Consider the following 18,749-nt stretch of genomic DNA (forward strand, 5'->3'; position numbering starts at 1 on the left):
TGCCTCATACGGGGATATGACAAAGACTCAGTACTTATTTGGGGGTTAACATGAATGAACGAATATGTTATAAATAAAATCAATATTCATATAAACCAAGCACAAAATACACTTTTATTACATTACATTTCTGCTCTGATAGTTCTGATGGCACTTGATAATAAATGACAGAGTCATGAAGATAGTGGCACATAACTAGAATGTGGTACATTGGCAGCTGCTTTGAGGGTGCCCTCCCCGCTGCACTGCCTTTGGGAAATTTCAGATTTAATTTCAGATGTAAATTAAATGTGAGCTGGTATTCGTAGACGTACTCCTTTGACATCTATTCAAATCTAAATGGCTTCACTGATATTTGTTCCAAATAAGACAATTTATGGTATTGCCCTTTTAACTAAAAAGTGTAAAAGTAGCCAGGACCTCCCCTTGATAGCATCACTTTCATTTACCATGAAGGTATAGCATTGCTTTACCTGATTATCTGATTTTCACCTTACTGAAGTTCTACTGTATGCAAAAGTAAAGACAGTTTAAAGTTGGTGGTAATCTGCCTAATATCTGCCATGAAATTCAGGATGACTGCCTATTTCCACTCCTGACCCCTGAGTCCATCCCATCTGGATAAGACTGAAGCAAATGCCACCGTTTTCAAATTAACTAGAAAACTGAGAACAATTCCAAGAGAATGGAACTCTCTTCACTCAGGGGGATTACCCATATCCAGAAGACACGTGGCTAAACTGGCCAGGTATATCTAGGGTCATGGCTAAATTGTACCACTGTCCTCTTGAGTGTAAGGATTGTTTCTGGGATTATTAGATTATAGGCTCCTTGAACCGGGGGGAGGGGAGAGAAGAGAAGGTGATGTGTGTCTGGTAAAGTGTTCAATTACTTCTTTTAAGTGAATATTTACTTTCCAACCAATAGAAGAGGGGCCACAACCCCACTGAGGGTACAACCATCACCCCCACCCACTCTTTCTTTCTTCCTTCCTTCCATCCATCCTTCCTTCAATTAAGCAGTAACTGAACTTCTAATATGTGTAAGGTATATACTAAGCACAGTGATAAATGCAAATAATTTGTTCTTTTTTTTTTTTTTTTTTTTTTTTTTTTTAGAGAGAGAGGGGGAGGAGAGTCAGAGGGAGAGGGAGAATCATAGGCAGGCTCCACACCCAGCCTGGAGCCTGACAGGGGGCTCCATCTCATGACCCTGAGACCCTGACCTGAGCCGAAATCAAGAATCAGTCACTTAACAGACTGAGCCACCCAGGTGCCCCAAAAATGCAATTAGTTCAAAGGTTAATGTGGAATAGTCTCAATCTAAGGGATTTACAACCTTCTAAAAGAAACATCTATAAACAAAAATTAACCAAGTGAATAAAATAGAGGCAGCTGTAATCTATAAGCAAAGTATTTCAGATATTTATATTTGGTAATTTGTACTTTACAAAAGGCTTTCAAATACCATAAAACACAGTCCTGAGTGGACAGTATTAGAATGAAAAAGATATTTTATGAAAATGAAACTATGCAAAGTAAAACTTACCTTTCTTCCTCTACCTATAAAAAGAGAAGAATAAATACATTAAATACGTTATTTTAAGGACAAACAGTTATTGAGGATCTCCTAAATATTTATTTTCAGTAATAGGTTTTTGGGGTGTAGAATTTAACTTAAACAGGTTTCCTTATTACCAGTAGGCAGAACTCAAAAGTTGTTTTAGATCAATATTTCCATAACAGACAAAGTAATACATCCCTTTAGAAAATTCTGACATTATGTAAATATTCTTCACACCATTCATATAGCATTTAAAGTCCATTAAGTTGTAAAATTAACTATTAAAATTGTAATGAATTATCTTCAATCAATATTCTATATTTTTGTTTTTTATACTTTTTTTGAGTAGGCTCTCCATTCATACAGCTAAAAATCCAAAATACATTAAATGTACACAATTATAGAGTGAAAAAAAGCTTCTTCTATCCTCTCCCTTTCCCCTATTTCCCATATTTCAACCCCCCGGAGGGGGACACCATTACTGATTTTTCTATTACTGGTCTTCCCAACCAAAAATATAACGGGACATTCCATTTTTTAAAGTTATCATTTGTGTTAGCAGTGTTTTACAGTTTTTTTCAGGTAGATCTTATACATTTCATGTTGCTTATTCTTAGCCATTTTATCCTATGTGTTGCTATTACACATGAGGTATGTTTTATTCCCATTTTTTATTCTATGGGGTGATTGTTGGTATATAGTAAATCTACTAATTTGTTGATTTTACACTGCATTGTCTTACTAAATTAATTTTTAGTAGTTTTTTACTCCATTCCCTTTAAGTTTTATAAGAACACAATTATATTTTCTACAACTAATCATTTTACCTCCTCTCTTCTAATTTCTAAAACTTTCATTTCTTTTTCTTATCTAATTGTTTGTTCAGGTACATTCAATAATATTAAATTGTAGTTGTGATGATGGATATCCATGTTCTATCTCTGAGTTTAAAGAAAATAAGTCTAGTACTAAACATAATGAAGCTTTTAAGCTGAGAAGTAAATATTTTATCATGTTAATGAAATGCCATTTGGTACTAAGTTACTAAGCATCTTTATCAAGAATATTTATTCATTTTTGCCAACTATCTTTATTTCAATTATGAGGAAAAGCAAATGCTCTTTTTTCATAGTTCTGTTAAAATAATTATTTTTTTTAATGGCAGTGTTGATTCTTCCGTGCTTCTTCCTCTGTCATCTTCATTTCCCTATGATGGTTTTTGGTTTTCTTTCTACTTCTTTCTTCATCATTAATTATTTTGTATTTCTAATGTAGGCCTTTCTTAATAAATTACTCCACTAAGTTTTAATTAGTTTATGGTGAAATGGTCATAATTTTTATCAGTTCTGTGGTAATATATTTACCAGTATGTTCTTTATTTTGTAAATGTAGCTAAACTCTCCCATCTTTTTTCTTAAAGTATCTTTGCATTAATGCTGTTGCTAGCTCTGTTTTTATTATTCATTTTGGGACAAACTGGACTTTCCAAACCCAGCTATTTGCAGAAGGTCACATATTTTGCTATTTTTTTTATTTGCCACTATTGTCCCAACTTACTTATCCCCACAGGTTTAATTTTACTTTGTTCCTGGAGCTTCTTTGCAGATTGCATCAGCTTTGGGTAGCCCTTAGGTGTCATATTTTTAATTCTTCCTATTATATCTTTCTGATTATTTAGCAAATAATTGAGTTTAGGTATTTATTCAAGGCACACTGTTACTGTTGAATGATATCCAAGAGGAGAACTGGTAAATTACTGTCTAATATTTCATGAAAGTATGGTTGAATACCTCATTTTATTTGTTGTTACTTGCAACAGAATTTTGAGCAGGAGAGAATAAAGCCTTAATACTATTTCGACAATGATGCACACACCACTAAAACATTCATGACTGCTAAAACAAATAACCTAGTAGTTTAATATTAATCTTACCTGGTTCATTAAAACATATGAATATGAACTTGTTTCTCTAATATGTGTCTTTAACACATGTATTCAAATACAGTCTATATTAAACACAGATATTTGTCTCCAAAATGTTTTAAAAACCAGGAATTTATATCATTCTTTTCTTCAGGAAATCCATCTCATTCTTTTGTCTTTCTGAGCCATCATTAAAAGCATTCTGCATTCGTGAGTCGATGTAACAGAGGGTGCTCTGGCATTAAATTATATTAGAAATAATTATTCCATTCCCAAGAGCAACCTTGGCACCAGAGAAGACAAATGTGTTTTCTAAATCTCTTCTTGGACATTAATGGACCTCACAGAATACCAACAAATATTTTGGAGGCATCCAGCATGGACAAGGTAACAAATGACCATCTGAAATGACTACAAGAAATTCTCAAATTAGACATAACCACATAAAACTCAGCCCCAAATTCCCCTGGTTTTTAAGAAGACAGGAAATTATCCTCTCCCTCTCACTAATGTTAGATAAGATGGGTGAGCAAAACCATTAACCCCAAACGTCATTGATGAGTGGCTTCATTATTCTCTTTGGTTGCTGAATTCTGAGAGCAAAAACCACTGCAACTATAAAGATGAGTCATTGGATCAGTTCTGGGTTGGCTTTAAGCTTTCTTACCAAAATTCGTATTGCCACCTCCAGTTGTGTGTGGGCAGACAGGACAGCATTCTCCAGGAGGGGTTACAGGGTCAGCACATTCAAGTACATCCTGGCACTGTATCTTGTCACAAAGAATGGCTCCATTGTCACAGACACAGATCTGGCAAGGGGCAGGTTTCCAAATGTCTCTGTTTAAGTACATCTGACCATTCTGAGTACAGGCTATTTCTTCACCATATCCTTCTAGAATAAGAAGAAAAAGGGGGGCGGGGGTTAGTAATCTTCTGAAATTTTGGAATCTGGGAAATAGTTAAGGTGAGTCATCCTGTGGGTTCAAAAAATTCTGGGCTAAGCAGTAACCTACCAAGGAGGCAAAACACAAATGAAGTTACTTCATTGGTATTTACATACTAAGTAATATGTAATTCACAATGAAATGATTATGATACTTATATCCTAGCATGACAGGGGAAGGGAAAAAAAGTGATCCAAAGTTGAAAGCAGGTAATGTTTCCCAAAAGATTTCATTTGTGAAGGTTTAAATAACCAAATATAGGAAGATCAGTAAGAAGAGATTAAAAAAAAAATCTGAAAGGGGGAGAAAAAGAATAATTCAAAAGGGAATATATAATTTCCATGTTTGGTGAACCATATGTGATTTTCAATCACTAGAAACTTTAGATTAATAAATCCCAAAACAACAGAAGACAATATGTATTCTTGTTCCATGAAGAAAAACTTAAAAAAAAAAGTGTACGGGTTTTTAAAAATTAGTTTTAAACATAAGGTAGAAAAGAATAACAGTATCTCATTTCATGAGATGTATTTACTAAACTAAAGATGCTTACTAAACCACAAAAGACAAGCAAAGCTTAAACAGGCAATGCATTATCTTCGCATCAAAATTAATTAAAGAAAGTCATGACCACAACAATATGGTAAGCTATTATATAATATCTGCCAAATACTTTTCTACATTTAGATAAAAATGTAATGCAGATTTAGAAAATATATACACACATTTATACATATAACAATTCTATTATACAATTATTATAAGATAAATATATTACTTCTTTAACTTTGTGACTTTTAAGAAACAAAACTATGGTATTTTAAAACACAATGTGGATCATAGCAACCTTGCTTAGTTCCTTTAGAATCCTCCAAACTACTTAAATTCTGAAGCCCAAAGATCCCCCTTCCCAGTCCTTGCACAAACTCCCCTTCCCCCATGCCAGGCACACAGAGCTCACTATTACGGTTTGCTTGTCACCTGCCCCCACCATTCTGGCCCCTCTACAAAAGCAGACCTCCTTTATCCAACTCATTCACTCATCCACCCATTCATTCATTTTGTATTATATGCCAGCTAATTAACCAGTTTCTAAAATGTGTACAGGCAAAAATCACTGCCCTCATAAAACTTATCATAAGTAGTATCAGTTTACTATTTTTATTTATTTCCTTATCTCCTTCGCTAGCCAGTAAATTCCACGAAGTTAAGGACTAGTTTTTCTTGTTCATCATGGTATTTCTAAAGCTTGACTCCAGACCTTGCAGGGAGCCAACATTCAACAAATAGTTGTTCAATGGATAGATGGGAATGCGTGAATGAGTCTAAATTATGGTTCACTAACTTAATTGCACCGGTGTTAACTTTGTATTTTACAAAACTAAAACTAAAAATAAAAAATGCATTTGTGATTAGTATATAAAAGAATTTATATTTTTTCTTTATTTTTAATTGAAATGTAGTTGATATACAATATTATATTTTCAGGTGTACAACATAGTGATTCCACAATTACATACATTACAAAATGCTCACCACAACATATGTAGTAACCATCTGCCAGTATACAAAGTATTATAATAGAAAGAACTTATCATTTACCAATATACTCAGTGCAGAGCTACAGATAAAAATTTCAGTTCAGGGGAAAGACATTGACCCAAATATCTATCCTCCTAACTCTAGAAAGCTTTTCTTGGGTAACATTCTTCTCATTGCCCCATGGAATGCTTTCGCTTCACGTATCTAGTCCTTCATCCCAGCTATGTGGCAAATGGAGAGTTGCTTTCAAAGCACAACGCCACATTCTGGTTTCTGTGCCATTCACAAGAAGATAACTAAGGCACTAAGTTTCTAATCTGTTTCATCTTCAATAAAAGAGGTTTATCACAAAACACACAGCTGACCAAAACAGTAGTGACTCAATGTATTTTAGGAATTTTAAACGGGGGAGAAAATAGAACTCATGCCTTAACATGCTGTAATGCAGGATTGTTTTGAAGTAAATTAAAAAATTTATACATCAAATAGCCGTGTTACTTTTAGAGGGAAAATCACTGTGAGACAATGTAACTCCATAACGAACATTTCCACAAAACACAACCTATCCAGAAATGGACTTATATCTATAGTCCATTGGACAATTCAGTTAAGTAAATAATTTAAGAGTAACTTTGTTCATTAAGTTTTGATTGAGAAAGAAATATCCAATCACAAACACTAAATGCCATTGGCTGAAAAAGAGATTCACGGTAAGTTCAAGTAGCTTGCTTCTCCCTTTCCATACCCTGAGGGGCAAAAGTGTTTGACATAATTACTGAGAGTTAAGTGGGTATGCGCCTAGTACTGCGTGTGCAAAATATTGAAAGTTCTGTTCTATTTTCAAAAAGTATATATTATCATTACCAGTTGCACCAATGAAACAATTAAATATGTGGAAATTAGAGAATATGAAAAACAAAAGAAAATCAAGATGCCGTGTAATAATGTTGTCAATTAAATATCATTAAAATGTGTGAGAGACTCTTTGGGGGTGAGTTATCCTGTTCTCTGTGGCTTCTTTGGGGTTAGAATAAAAAGACACATCCTCTCTTTTGTGTTAACTCATAGAAGGTCACTTTCTTCCTGGAAGTTTAAGACAGCATGACCTCAAGTTGCCAAGGGGCAAAGAAGTAAGCCACTGTATGACTTTCTTTAAATGACAATGTTAAAAGCTAGTTATATACTCTGAGTCATCACTGGTCCTATTCCCCCTGAGAATTTATAATTAAATTTAAAATGATGTGGAAAGTTAGTTGGAATACTTTTAAATGGCGAGGAGATGAAAAACCACATTTGCTGCTAAACCCTGTCTTCTCTTCCCCCGCACAAGAATCCACACACATTACAGAGGGCACAAAAACTCAGTGAACTCTCATTGTTCATGTCTGAATGAAAGACATGTACAAAGAAACATCGAGTAGAAAATACAGGGTGGCTTGCCGTTCTCGGGTTTGTACATGGTAGTTGTGCGCCTGATGATTAGGTTGGCCCTGCTGTTTTCTCCATAGATGTTTACTTCAATGAGAAGAAAAGTAAAATAGAAAGCAAAATTGTAGACAATTTGCAGTGAAGTTGTCATGACATATTATTTTATAAATGACAATATTATAAAAGAAAAAACAAATAGAAATGTTCATACGACATTCTGAGAGGTTCAATACTGTCCTGATTCCTCCACAGAAATCATAAAAATTAACCCAAGTTAACATGAACCTTGATTTAAGGCCTAGAACTTAAACAGTTACTGGTCTTAAAGTACATGGGTAAACAATTTTTTTAAATAAAATCTGAAAGAAACATTCCCAAACTGCAATATTGTGACACTTGTAGTTTGCTATTTATGTTTATCTTTCTTAAAATTGAGGAGGATTGGTAGATATCTGATAATATTGCCATTATTTTGTGATCTTCTGTGGTGTCGCAACTTCCAAAAATTTTGTCTTCCAAGCTGCAGGGTTCTTTTACCCTTATCATATTCCAACAAACTGAACCAGTTCATTGTGAAGCCATTACCACAAACGTGCTGGCACTGATATCTTAGACAGACAAGATGTATTTTATCTGACCACATTTTATTCCAGAGTAACTCAATTGTCCTGTGTTTCTCATATATCCTCATAGATGTGTCTTCTCATAAAGCTTTGATGTGCTTTTAAATGTAGTTGTAAGAATTCAGTTTTAATCACTAGATGGCAGACCAAATCCACTATCTTATTACAACAGATAATTAGAAATTCAGTCATCAGAACTGCTGCTCACCTACTGGCCATGCCCTAGGTCCACATTCCTTTATAGAATTATATTTGTACAAAAAAGCCTGCATAGAAATGGCCATATTGAAACCTTTGACTGCCCAGGAAAGATGTGATTCTCTTTGTCTAGGAAATTATTGGGGTCTACTTAAAAACTTCGGGAAATAGAGGAAATAAAAGTCCCTAAGCCTATGCTGGACATTCCCTAGACACTAACTGAAGTTCTTCCTTGCAGAAATAATGTAAAGTTCTCACATGTCACACAAATTTTATCTCTTATTCAGACAAGTGTTTGCTCAGATAATTTTCCCCACTGGACTGTGAGCTCCTTGGGAGCCAGAACTATGTTCATCTCAGTAACCTTCACACCCAGTGTCATATAATTAGCCTTTGACGAACATTTTTGCAGGGTGGATGAATGCATGAGTGAAGGAAGGAAGGAATTGTCCATTGATACACTTATTAAAAAGACAGCACATGAAGCTGTCCTTCTTTCTTCCCTAAACTTCTCAGAGATGATATACCCTTTGGGACTCCTATTTTGAATGAAAAGGAAATAGGTCACTTGATGGTTCCTGCCAAGTGTGTCCCTCATATTTAGACCTCTGTGGGGCCAGAAAGGAAGAAGACCGTGTCAGTCACAACAGCTCATATTTTGGAACAATTTTCAGAAAGCTATAGCAGCCCTCCCGCCTTCCTAACCCAGCTGGCCTCGGTGCCTGCCGGGGTTATGAAGGTCTGGGCTAACGTTATTTAAAGTTTCTCTAACTGTACAAGTCTTCAAAGGACTGCAATCAAGGCAGCGTCAGCTGCCGCCCTCATGAAATGGGCAAAGACTGCCTTAGGGCATTCACATTCACAGGAAATAGCAGCAGGGCAGTCCCTTGTGGCCCCCTGGACCGAACCACGGATGCTGCCTTTTCCAGCAGCACACAGCATCGCCCCAGCTGCTGGCTTTCCTTCCAGAGAATCTTCCAAGGAATTCCCTCCCTTCCCTCTGCTCTTGGGCATTGTTTATCACCAGGGAGAGACAAAGAGGTTAGAGTATTCAAGTGCTTCCTTTAGACTCTTCTGAGTATATGCCAACAATTTCACATTCATCATTTCTCTTTCCTCTTCTTTCCCCATTTAAAACATTAGATACATAGGAAGCCATCAGGGAGAGTGGAGGGGGATCTGTCACGTACTTGGACAATATTTTTCCCCCTCAGCCTCAAGGTCCCTGAGAGGGTAAGGGGGTAGGTGAATAAGGAGTAGGCCTATGGAGTTTGCATCCTTTGTTCTTCCATCCACTATAGACTTTCACTTTTCAAACTTAAAATCTCCTTTTAGGATGGTTATCCAAATTGTTACTTTTGTTGTGCCCACCTCCTCTCTTTATTGCACCAACTGAACAAGAATAGGCATTCAATGATTATTTGAGCTGAGTTAAATTTCTATTTTGTGAAGAACAATCATATTTTATATTCTAAAGCAATGTAATAACAATTAATTTTGAAAAATGACCTTAAAATCTGAAAAAGTAAACAGAAGACAACTCATATACAGCATTTCAGTGAAGTATAGAAATAAAATGAAATTAGATGAACTGTCTACAATGGTGAGTAGTTTCTTCAGTGCAACCAGTCAACATTTCTCAATCTCCTTTGTAAAGGCTTTTCAGTTAAATAAAACTGCTGTTTTCACTGTAGTTAAAATGGAAAAAATAAAAAGGAAAATCTCTCATGTTAGGTACTACTTAAGTTTCTTTCCATGTATCATTTGGGAAATCTAAATGATCGTGGCCAAAATGTGAAACTAAAATTACACATAATGCACACGCAATGCTCATCTACAATTTTGTCTGGAAAACCAACTTACAGTCTGCTAATGCATTTGACATAGATTTTTTTTTTCTCTGAAAACACTGCTCAAGCTATTGAATAGCCTGTAAGAACACCACAAGGAAAATTAAGCCTGCCTTATATTGAATACACTAGAAATTTCAGTAGTAATTTCTAAGCAAACCCTAGTCCTTTTCTCAGATGTTAATCCTCAGTGAATGAGTTCAATACAATCTGTGCTATGCCAAATGTGCTTGCCTACCTAAATGCATGAACAGTTTTGAATTGTTTGGAATGAAGTCGGTCTACTTAATCTCTCTCCAGCATGATACTGCTTGAAATAAAGAGGACAACCAAAAATCTGCCTAGCTATTTTTCTGTCAAATGGGTGGTATCGTGGCTTTTATATAGTCTGGAGATAAAGTAAGTAAGCAGCAAATTCTGAGCAACATATGGTACTTGCATTCCAGATTTCCATCATTTCCTTCAAGTCTTAGCTCAAATGTTACCTTCTCCATAAAGCCTCCTCTAACCACCTTACAAAAAATTTGAAAATTAGCACACACACACATACACACACCCACGTCACTCTCAGTCCACGAGTTCCTGCTCTTTTTTTTCCTTTTAATTTAGTACTTATCACTTTCAAGCCTCCTATATTATTGTATTTATGTTTATTGTTTGTCTCCCCATGATAGAATAATAGCTTTATAAGGATGAAATTTATTCTGGCTTGTCCATTAATATATCCCAATATCTTATAATAGTATCAGGATCATAGTAGATGCTCAATAAGTATTTGATGAATTAATTTGTCAAATATTCAATTATAAGAATACCAAGAAAAGATCTAGACCGTATTGGATATAAAACTATTGGCTTTGATCTTGGACTTATATAATTTTTAAAAATGCCTAATTTTTCACTACTATTTAAATGTGGGCCATATCTACAGGGATTTAAAATACCTGGCATTGTAAAAAAAATAAATAAAATAAATAAAAATAAATAAAATAAAATACCTGGCATTGTGGGAATATCATGTATTCATGTTATTTATTCCAGGTATTTTGTCCTGAAAAGGACAGATTCATTTTTATAATGAAAAGGTTATTTTTGTATATTAAGAGAATATTCGGTATGGGGTAATCAGATCTGAGTGACAGATGGCAGCTACACTTGTGATGAGCACAGTATACCTACAGAGCTATTGAATCACTACGCTGTATACCTGAAACTAATGTAACATCGTGTGTCCACTATACTCAAAAACAAAAGATGGGTATAAAATTAAATACTTTATATGATGAAACATTTTTAGGATGATTTCAACTCTGTATCTTATGATTTCTTTGTGCTAAATTTTGCTTTCTTTTCTTGCGTTCCCTGACACAGAAGAAGATTTAGGCCGCTAGAGAAAATCCAGACATTGTTGTCAGTTTATTTCTTCTAATTTATTCTTTATTGGCTGATTCTTTATTCACTGCCCTTGCCCTGATCAAACTGAAATTTCTTTTACAATCAACGAAACATTCCACAGTTCTCAATGGTTCTTTGATTCCTTCTATTTTACTATCAAGAATTCTAAAACATCTTTAAGTGTGGAAAGGGGACCTAAAGTGGCTGTCTCTTTCTGCACTCCTCCCTTGGGAGTTCACTTCTGCAGGAAGGGGGCCCTCCTGCTTTCATCCTGAAGGCACAATTTCTAATTTTCTCCATATGGGTCTACTTCAGGACTTGAACTAATACCCGTAATACCCACTTTTGTCCTGATCTGCCTAGATTGAATTTATGTCTATTCTGTGGCTATTACAAAATTAGAGGGTGATTTCACTGAAGAACAGAAATGAAAATGGATTTTACCCTTCTTTCTGGCATTCCTTACTCAAATCACTTCTAGAGCAGGTAACAGATTATTTAAAATAAGACTAAAACCATTATTTCAGAATCTAAATCCATCTCTTCCTCTTCATGTTCAGCTTACCTTCTCTAATGCACATTCATGACTGTAGACTAGCCACCTTATTTGTTGCAGTTTTAAGATCAAGCCCCATTATGCACCGAATCTCAACGCCAGACAAATGCCACAGTAATATTCAGGGGGAGAAAGAGAAGCTGTGCCCTTACTGAAAAGTTATATTAATAACTTTCTATATGCACAGCACAACTTTCATTGGGAAATTTCTGTGTTTGTAAGGGGAACAATGGAGAAGGAAAGGAAAAAGCAAAGAGAGAGAAGGAAGAGGAGCAGGAAGGGGAGAAGGGGAAGGAGGAGGAGGGGAAGGAGGCGGAGACCAACCAGGACAACTTTTTTTTTTTCCTATATACTTTTACTACACTGAGAAGGAAGATTTGCAAGTTTCTTCAGCAAAACACAGAACTCACCTAGGGATATTTCTTTATCCTACGTTTGGATAAGAAAAATACAAAAATGGAATCCAAGATTTTGACCTGTAAATCTATGTGCTTTTGAGAAGTTACTTCTTTTAATAAGTAAATGAATGGAGCCCAAATTAAAACACCCTTTTGTGGAAGTAATATGAACATGACAAGCTTTATTGAATTTCAAAAGCTTTAAATTATTTACAATTATTCAGAATTATTCCTATTGGTTTTGTTTAAACTGAATTTTATCACTGCTGTTTAATTCATATGCTAATTTCTAAAAACATGGTGGCTATGAATGTATGTAAAAGAAGAGAACACTCATTATTTTCTTAAAATATCTATAGGAAGATTTACAGTTTTCAAAAACTTTTAATTATTTATTCAATCCCAAATAGTGATGGAACACTTATTTCGTACTAATGTGGCTAGCAGTAGGGTTGAAATCAGAAGGATGTAGGACACTTGCTAACCTGTGGTATGTAAAATTTAGGTTGGACAAAAAGACAGAGTAGCTAGGTTGTTTACTTTAGTACATGAAAAACAAGTCTCAGTGTCTCTGTTTATTACTGTATAGGAGAAAATAAAATATTTTCTTTACACCTTTACATTCAGGTGAAATGAAATATTCTAGGATATCACAAATAAGTTTGGCTCTAAACTGTTGCTAAAAGTTAATCTAAATAAATTAGTCAATCTGGCAAATGGAATGGAGGCATTGTTTAATCCATTTAGTCAATATTTATTTATATAGCAAATTTTACCAAATACTTGTCTAATACAAGAGTAACTGTGGATCATGAAATGAGACATTTGGAGTCCAACTTCCTTGCCAAAAACAATCAAAATATACAAAAACTTCAAAGGGTAATGAAACTTTCTTGTAGGAAAAAATAAGTTTGCATATACGTGTATTCCAATTGTACATTCTGGAAAATTTGCATACACATTGAAATTTTATAAACTCAATTCCGGAAATCTCCCTCTGTTTTGAAAGGTCTTTGCCTAATGCGATTTACTTTAATCAACTAGAACTAATTCTCGGCAATGTCAACCTGAGGATTTTCTAGATTCTAAAACAAAAACAATCTTCAATCATCTGGGGGAGAAAGTTATGTTTATAAAAGCAGACTTCAAGTAAGCTAGGAATAAAGAGAATATAGAATTCCAAATGACACTGAATTATCTTAAGAGCAGATTGATCAGCTATTTGACTGTCCTTCAGTGTCCACATGGTAATAAAGTGTATTTCAAACTCTAGAACAGTCTGAATTCCTATCAGTAGGAGAGTAGAAATCCACAAACACACATCATCCAATGAGTTCTCATCTTATGCCAAGGCCATAGTTACAAGATCCCCTGCATGGGTTTCAGCCTTCTTTCTATGTTTTAGTCTTCCAACATCTTTGGCATTGAGAATCTTTCATATGAGGGCGCCTGGGTGGCTCAGTCGGTTAAGTCTATGCCTTCAGCTCAGGTCGTGATCCCAGGGTCCTGCCACATATCAGGCTCCCTGCTCAGTGGGGAGCCGCTTCTCCCTCTGCCCCTCCCCCTGCTCTGCTCATGCTTTCTCTCTCTCTCTCTCAAATAAATAAATAAAAATCTTTAAAAAAATAATGCTTTCAAATGATAAAGTAAATGTACTTGCTCTTGAAGCAAATATCAAAATAACAGAATGAATGCATTTTGGTAATATAGTTTATTCAACAAATGTTTATTATCTGTTACTTTGCCAAACATTGGGAATACAGAGGTAATGTAATGAATTACTTCCCCCCCTTAAGGAGCTCACTCTCTCTATTAGGGAACCAGTCCAGGAACAGACTATTAGAACACCATTCTTTAAGTATAAAACTAGAGGCAAACCCAGGTTGAATAGAAATACTTAAGAGGGATACTTCATGTAGGCTGGAGGTAAGGAAAATCAAAAGAGTTCTGTGATTCAAGTTCTGTTATTTCTTTATTTCCCTTCTTTAATTTAATACATTTTTAGTTTTTCTTTCTTTTTTCTTTTTCTTTGAGTGAGAAAACTAAGATCCAAAGTGGTTTCTTCCAAAAACTTACTTCCAAGTTGTATAATATTGACACTCCCGGCTCATTGCTGGTAATTGGCAATGGAGTCCTCTCTATCAACTGGCCAGGATGGATCTGAAGGAGTACAGGCACTTCCTCTCACTCATTACTTCCTTATTTATTTATTTATTTATTTATTTATTTATTTATTTATTTATTTATTTATTTATTTATTTTTGCCATCTCTTCTCTTGCCTGAGGGTGAAACAACAGCACTCTTGTTTCTAAACCTCCTAGTGCCTCCATAGGTAGGTGCCTCAGAGAGGAGTGAAAGTGCAGCTCGTTGGTCACGGCGCCAACCAGCTGTGCAGAGGCCAGCAACATGGGAGGAACCAGTTGCCCCGATGACTAAGTCTGGCAATGCTGGGATGAAGTATAAATGCATTTTTCCAGGTCTAATTCTACAACCATTTGTAAATTCGACAAAACCCAATTTATTACCACTTTTCAAAATTAGTACAGAATTCTGGATTATATGGCCTTGGCATTTTAGGAAGTCAAACATAGTTGCATTATATAACATCTACTTTGAAAGACCCTGAATTTCGTCCATAGATGCAAGTTTATAATTTAGAACATAGCACAAAATAAAGGATCAAATACCTGTGCTAGAAGTTCATTTATTTTATTCCTAGCAAATCCATTTATATCCATTTTCACAGATTCCCTAAGTTGGCAAGTCCTTTGTGTAAGATACTAGGTGTGAAGAATTCTATATAAGAGGTTGGAAAAGATGGGATCACTGTGAGCTGATATTATCTGAGGAGGGATGAACAGAAGTGGGCTCTAAAGTAGGTCTTAAAAAACGCAAGCTGTTTGAGATGGTGAAGGTAAGGAAGATTGCCTGAGAATGGAGCAGAAACCGCCACCACCACCAAAAAAAAAAAAAAAAAAAAAGGCATAGAGAGGAGGGCAAACATGTCGTATCAGAAGGGGATGGTTCCATTTATAGGGAAAAAGAGTGTTGTGAATTCTGGGAAGAATAATACCTCTGCCTCGAGAAAGGATTTCCATGACTTGCCCCTTTCCCACATGTAATTTGGCTGCTCTTTTCTCTGTACTCTGACTTCACCTCCTCCGTACACCTAACGAAGTACCTGCAACAGTCTTCAAATGTACTTGTTTGTTTACATGTAAGCGTTACCAGGTTATACTTTTATTGAGGGTAAACAACATTTGATTTATCTCTGTATCATTAGTGCTGAATAGTGTCTGATAAATGCTTGTTGAGTAAATAAGTGAATAAATAGAAGGAAGTATAAGTAACCCTCAGGAACATTAATCTAACAACAGAATTGAAAATGAACTGGAAGCAGGTAAGACTAAAGGCTACTAGTTAAAAATGTTATACTGTAGGAAGGAGAAATAGTTATTCTGGGAATGAAGAAAGAGGGGTAAATCCATGAGACACCAGATATAAAATATGCAAGGTTTGATTAACTACAGGTGGGACAAAGTATTAGAAAAATTTTAAAAATGACTTTCAAGGCGCAGGAATGAATACAGGAAGTAACATCTACCAGATATGGTTATGAGTTGAGTTATGTGCCCTAAAATAATATGTTGACCTTATTTGGAAATAAGTCCTTTGAAGATGTAATTACTTTAGATGAGGTCATACCAGAGTACAGTGGGCCCTTAATCCAATGTGACTGGTGTCCTAAGAAGAAGAAAAGAGAAGACACAAAGAGACAAAGACTCATGTGCTGGAGGCAGAGACTGAACCATAGCTGCAAACCCAGGACTGTGGAGAACTGCGGGCAAGCACAGGGGGCTAAAAAGAGGCGGGGAAGGATTCTCCCTCTACTGAGTCCAGAGGGACTATGGCCCTGCCAATATCTTGATTCGAAACTTCTAGCCTTCAGAATTGAGACAATACATTTCTGTTGTTTTAAGCCACCCAGTTTGTCATACTTTGTTACACAGCAGCCTAAAAACAAATACAGACATCTACAGGATAGGAGAATGGTCCAGACACTGAATAGAATACAAGTTTTGGAAAGATAAATAAACTTGATTAGAAAAATTCTAAACCCTATTTAAGGCACATTAGGATGTATATTAAGGAGGAACAATCCAGTATAAATACTAATAGCTACTATTTATTGTGTTATAAGAGCTATGCTAAGTGTCTTACATAAATTCTATACTTAATCCTTCCAACCACTCTGAGAGAGACTTGGAGTCAATCCTCACAAAGTGAGTGAGTGGCAGAGCCAATATCTGAACAACCACACACTCCTAATTATTACATTCTAAGTTAGACAGTTGGACTGCTACTTTAGAGAGAGAATAAAGGGAAGACAAGTTTATATATATACAATTTAAAATTTACACTCTAAGTGTATATTTTGAGTAAGTGACAGTAATAAACTGACAACCCATATGAAGAATGAAGAGCAAGAGAAGTCTGGATTAACTTGAAAGGAAAAAAAGAGTAAAGCATGGTTTACCTTAGAGATAGGAAAAGAGAGATTACCATGGGTTTTTTAAAAACTGCATTTGTTATCAAGGGGAAGCGAGTGAAACATACTAAGAATGTGAACTCCATTCTTTCTTTCTATTCAGCTCCCAATTCAAAACAGTCAATATTTCATTTCCTGACGTTATGCCTGTGTAGCCACCAAATGTTACCATCCTAATATCCTGTGAAATTTCCCCTAACTTTCCTGAGGCTTCACAGGATATTGATGGGGAAAAACTATCTCCATGACAAAAATAAGCCTTCAGGCATCTTGATGAGTATGAATAGTAAATGACTGCATACCAATTATTATTTAGTCCTTTGTAGATTAGTTTATAGGACACAGGAAATGAAATTTTCCTCTAGAAAATTCAGCTTACACTATATAAATATGACTCCCCTAATAACAAACAATATACTTTATTCTACCTACTTTAAACTAAAGAGGTGATGCTGAAAAACCCACTGGGGAAAATCTAATAAAATTTGACATTGAAAAATACAATTTAAAGCAAACCAATAACCAACTGCTTTTTAAATTGCACCTTATTCAGGTTTCCATTTCCTTTCATTTTTCCAAAGTCTAAACTAGTCTTCACAAAAGTTCTTAATTGTTTTTTCTTTTTTTTTTTTTAATTTAATCTTGTGTTAAGAGCTTTGAAAATAGAAACCTCCCTCCAAGAATTCTTAATCTCAGGAAACAAACTGAGGGTTACTGGAGTGGTGGGGGTTGGGGGGGATGGGGTGGCTGGGTGATAGACATTGGGGAGGGTATGTGCTATGGTGAGCGCTGTGAATTGTGCAAGACTGTTGAATCACAGATCTGTACCTCTGAAACAAATAATGCAATATATGTTAAGAAAAAAAGAAGAAGATAGCAGGAGGGGAAGAATGAAGGGGAGTAAATTGGAGGGGGAGATGAACCATGAGAGACTATGGACTCTGAAAACCAAACTGAAGGTTCTAGAGGGGAGGTGGGTGGGGGGATGGGTTAGCCTGGTGATGGGTATTAAAGAGGGCACGTTCTGCGTGGAGCACTGGGTGTTATGCACAAACAATGACTCATGGAACACTACATCAAAAACTAATGATGTAATGTATGGTGATTAACATAACAATAAAAAATTTAAAGAAGAAAAAAAAAAGAAAGAAACCTCCCTCCTAGGATCAAGGTACAATTTCCATTTTCTCCTGTTTAGTAATGACCAGTTCAGTCACAATTAATTTGAATGACAATAATGATGAGAATATAAAAGCAAATAATGGAATAAAAGTGAGAACTAGTTTTGTTTTAAAAGAGGGCATGTGAACTAATAAAAAAAATTTAAACCTGATCCATTTGCATACTGATTTAATGGGAGATAATTGGGTGAAACTGGATATTCTTTTTTTTCTTTTAAAAGATTTTTATTTATTCATTTGACAGAGAGAGACACAACGAGAGAGGGAACACAAGCAGGGGGAGTGGGAGAGGGAGAAGCAGGCTTCCCACCAAGCAGGGAGCCCTACGCGGGGCTCGATCCCAGGACCCTGGGATCATGACCCGAGCGGAAGGCAGATGCCTAACGACTGAGCCACCCAGGCGCCCCTGAAACTGGATATTCTTATGATGTTAATGGCGTAACAGTGATTAAGAGTTACTTAATGGAATTTTATTAGTTAAATATCAAGTACAAAGGTTGATGGGATTTATTGTGAGCTCAGCTGAACTTTTCATGATTGGACCACATTACCAAATGAGATGACAAGGTTGGGTAGATACAAAAAGATACTTAAAGT

At 35.6% G+C, this 18,749-nt stretch overlaps 1 protein-coding gene across 2 annotated transcripts in view; it reads right to left on the reverse strand.

The window, feature by feature from the left end:
- The window catches only part of COL5A2 (collagen type V alpha 2 chain), a 373,443-nt gene that overhangs the window by 66,865 nt on the left and 287,829 nt on the right, over positions 1-18,749 (reverse strand). For both annotated transcript variants that reach the window (XM_027590566.2, XM_027590567.1), the window contains 2 exons: positions 4,155-4,379; positions 1,549-1,562 (listed from right to left, as the gene is read on the reverse strand). In XM_027590566.2, the coding sequence (XP_027446367.1) occupies positions 1,549-1,562; positions 4,155-4,379 (239 nt within the window). The remainder of the gene's footprint in view (positions 1-1,548; positions 1,563-4,154; positions 4,380-18,749) is intronic.

This window comes from Zalophus californianus, chromosome 3 (assembly GCF_009762305.2).
Source record: "Zalophus californianus isolate mZalCal1 chromosome 3, mZalCal1.pri.v2, whole genome shotgun sequence".
Taxonomy (NCBI): Eukaryota; Metazoa; Chordata; class Mammalia; order Carnivora; family Otariidae; genus Zalophus; species Zalophus californianus.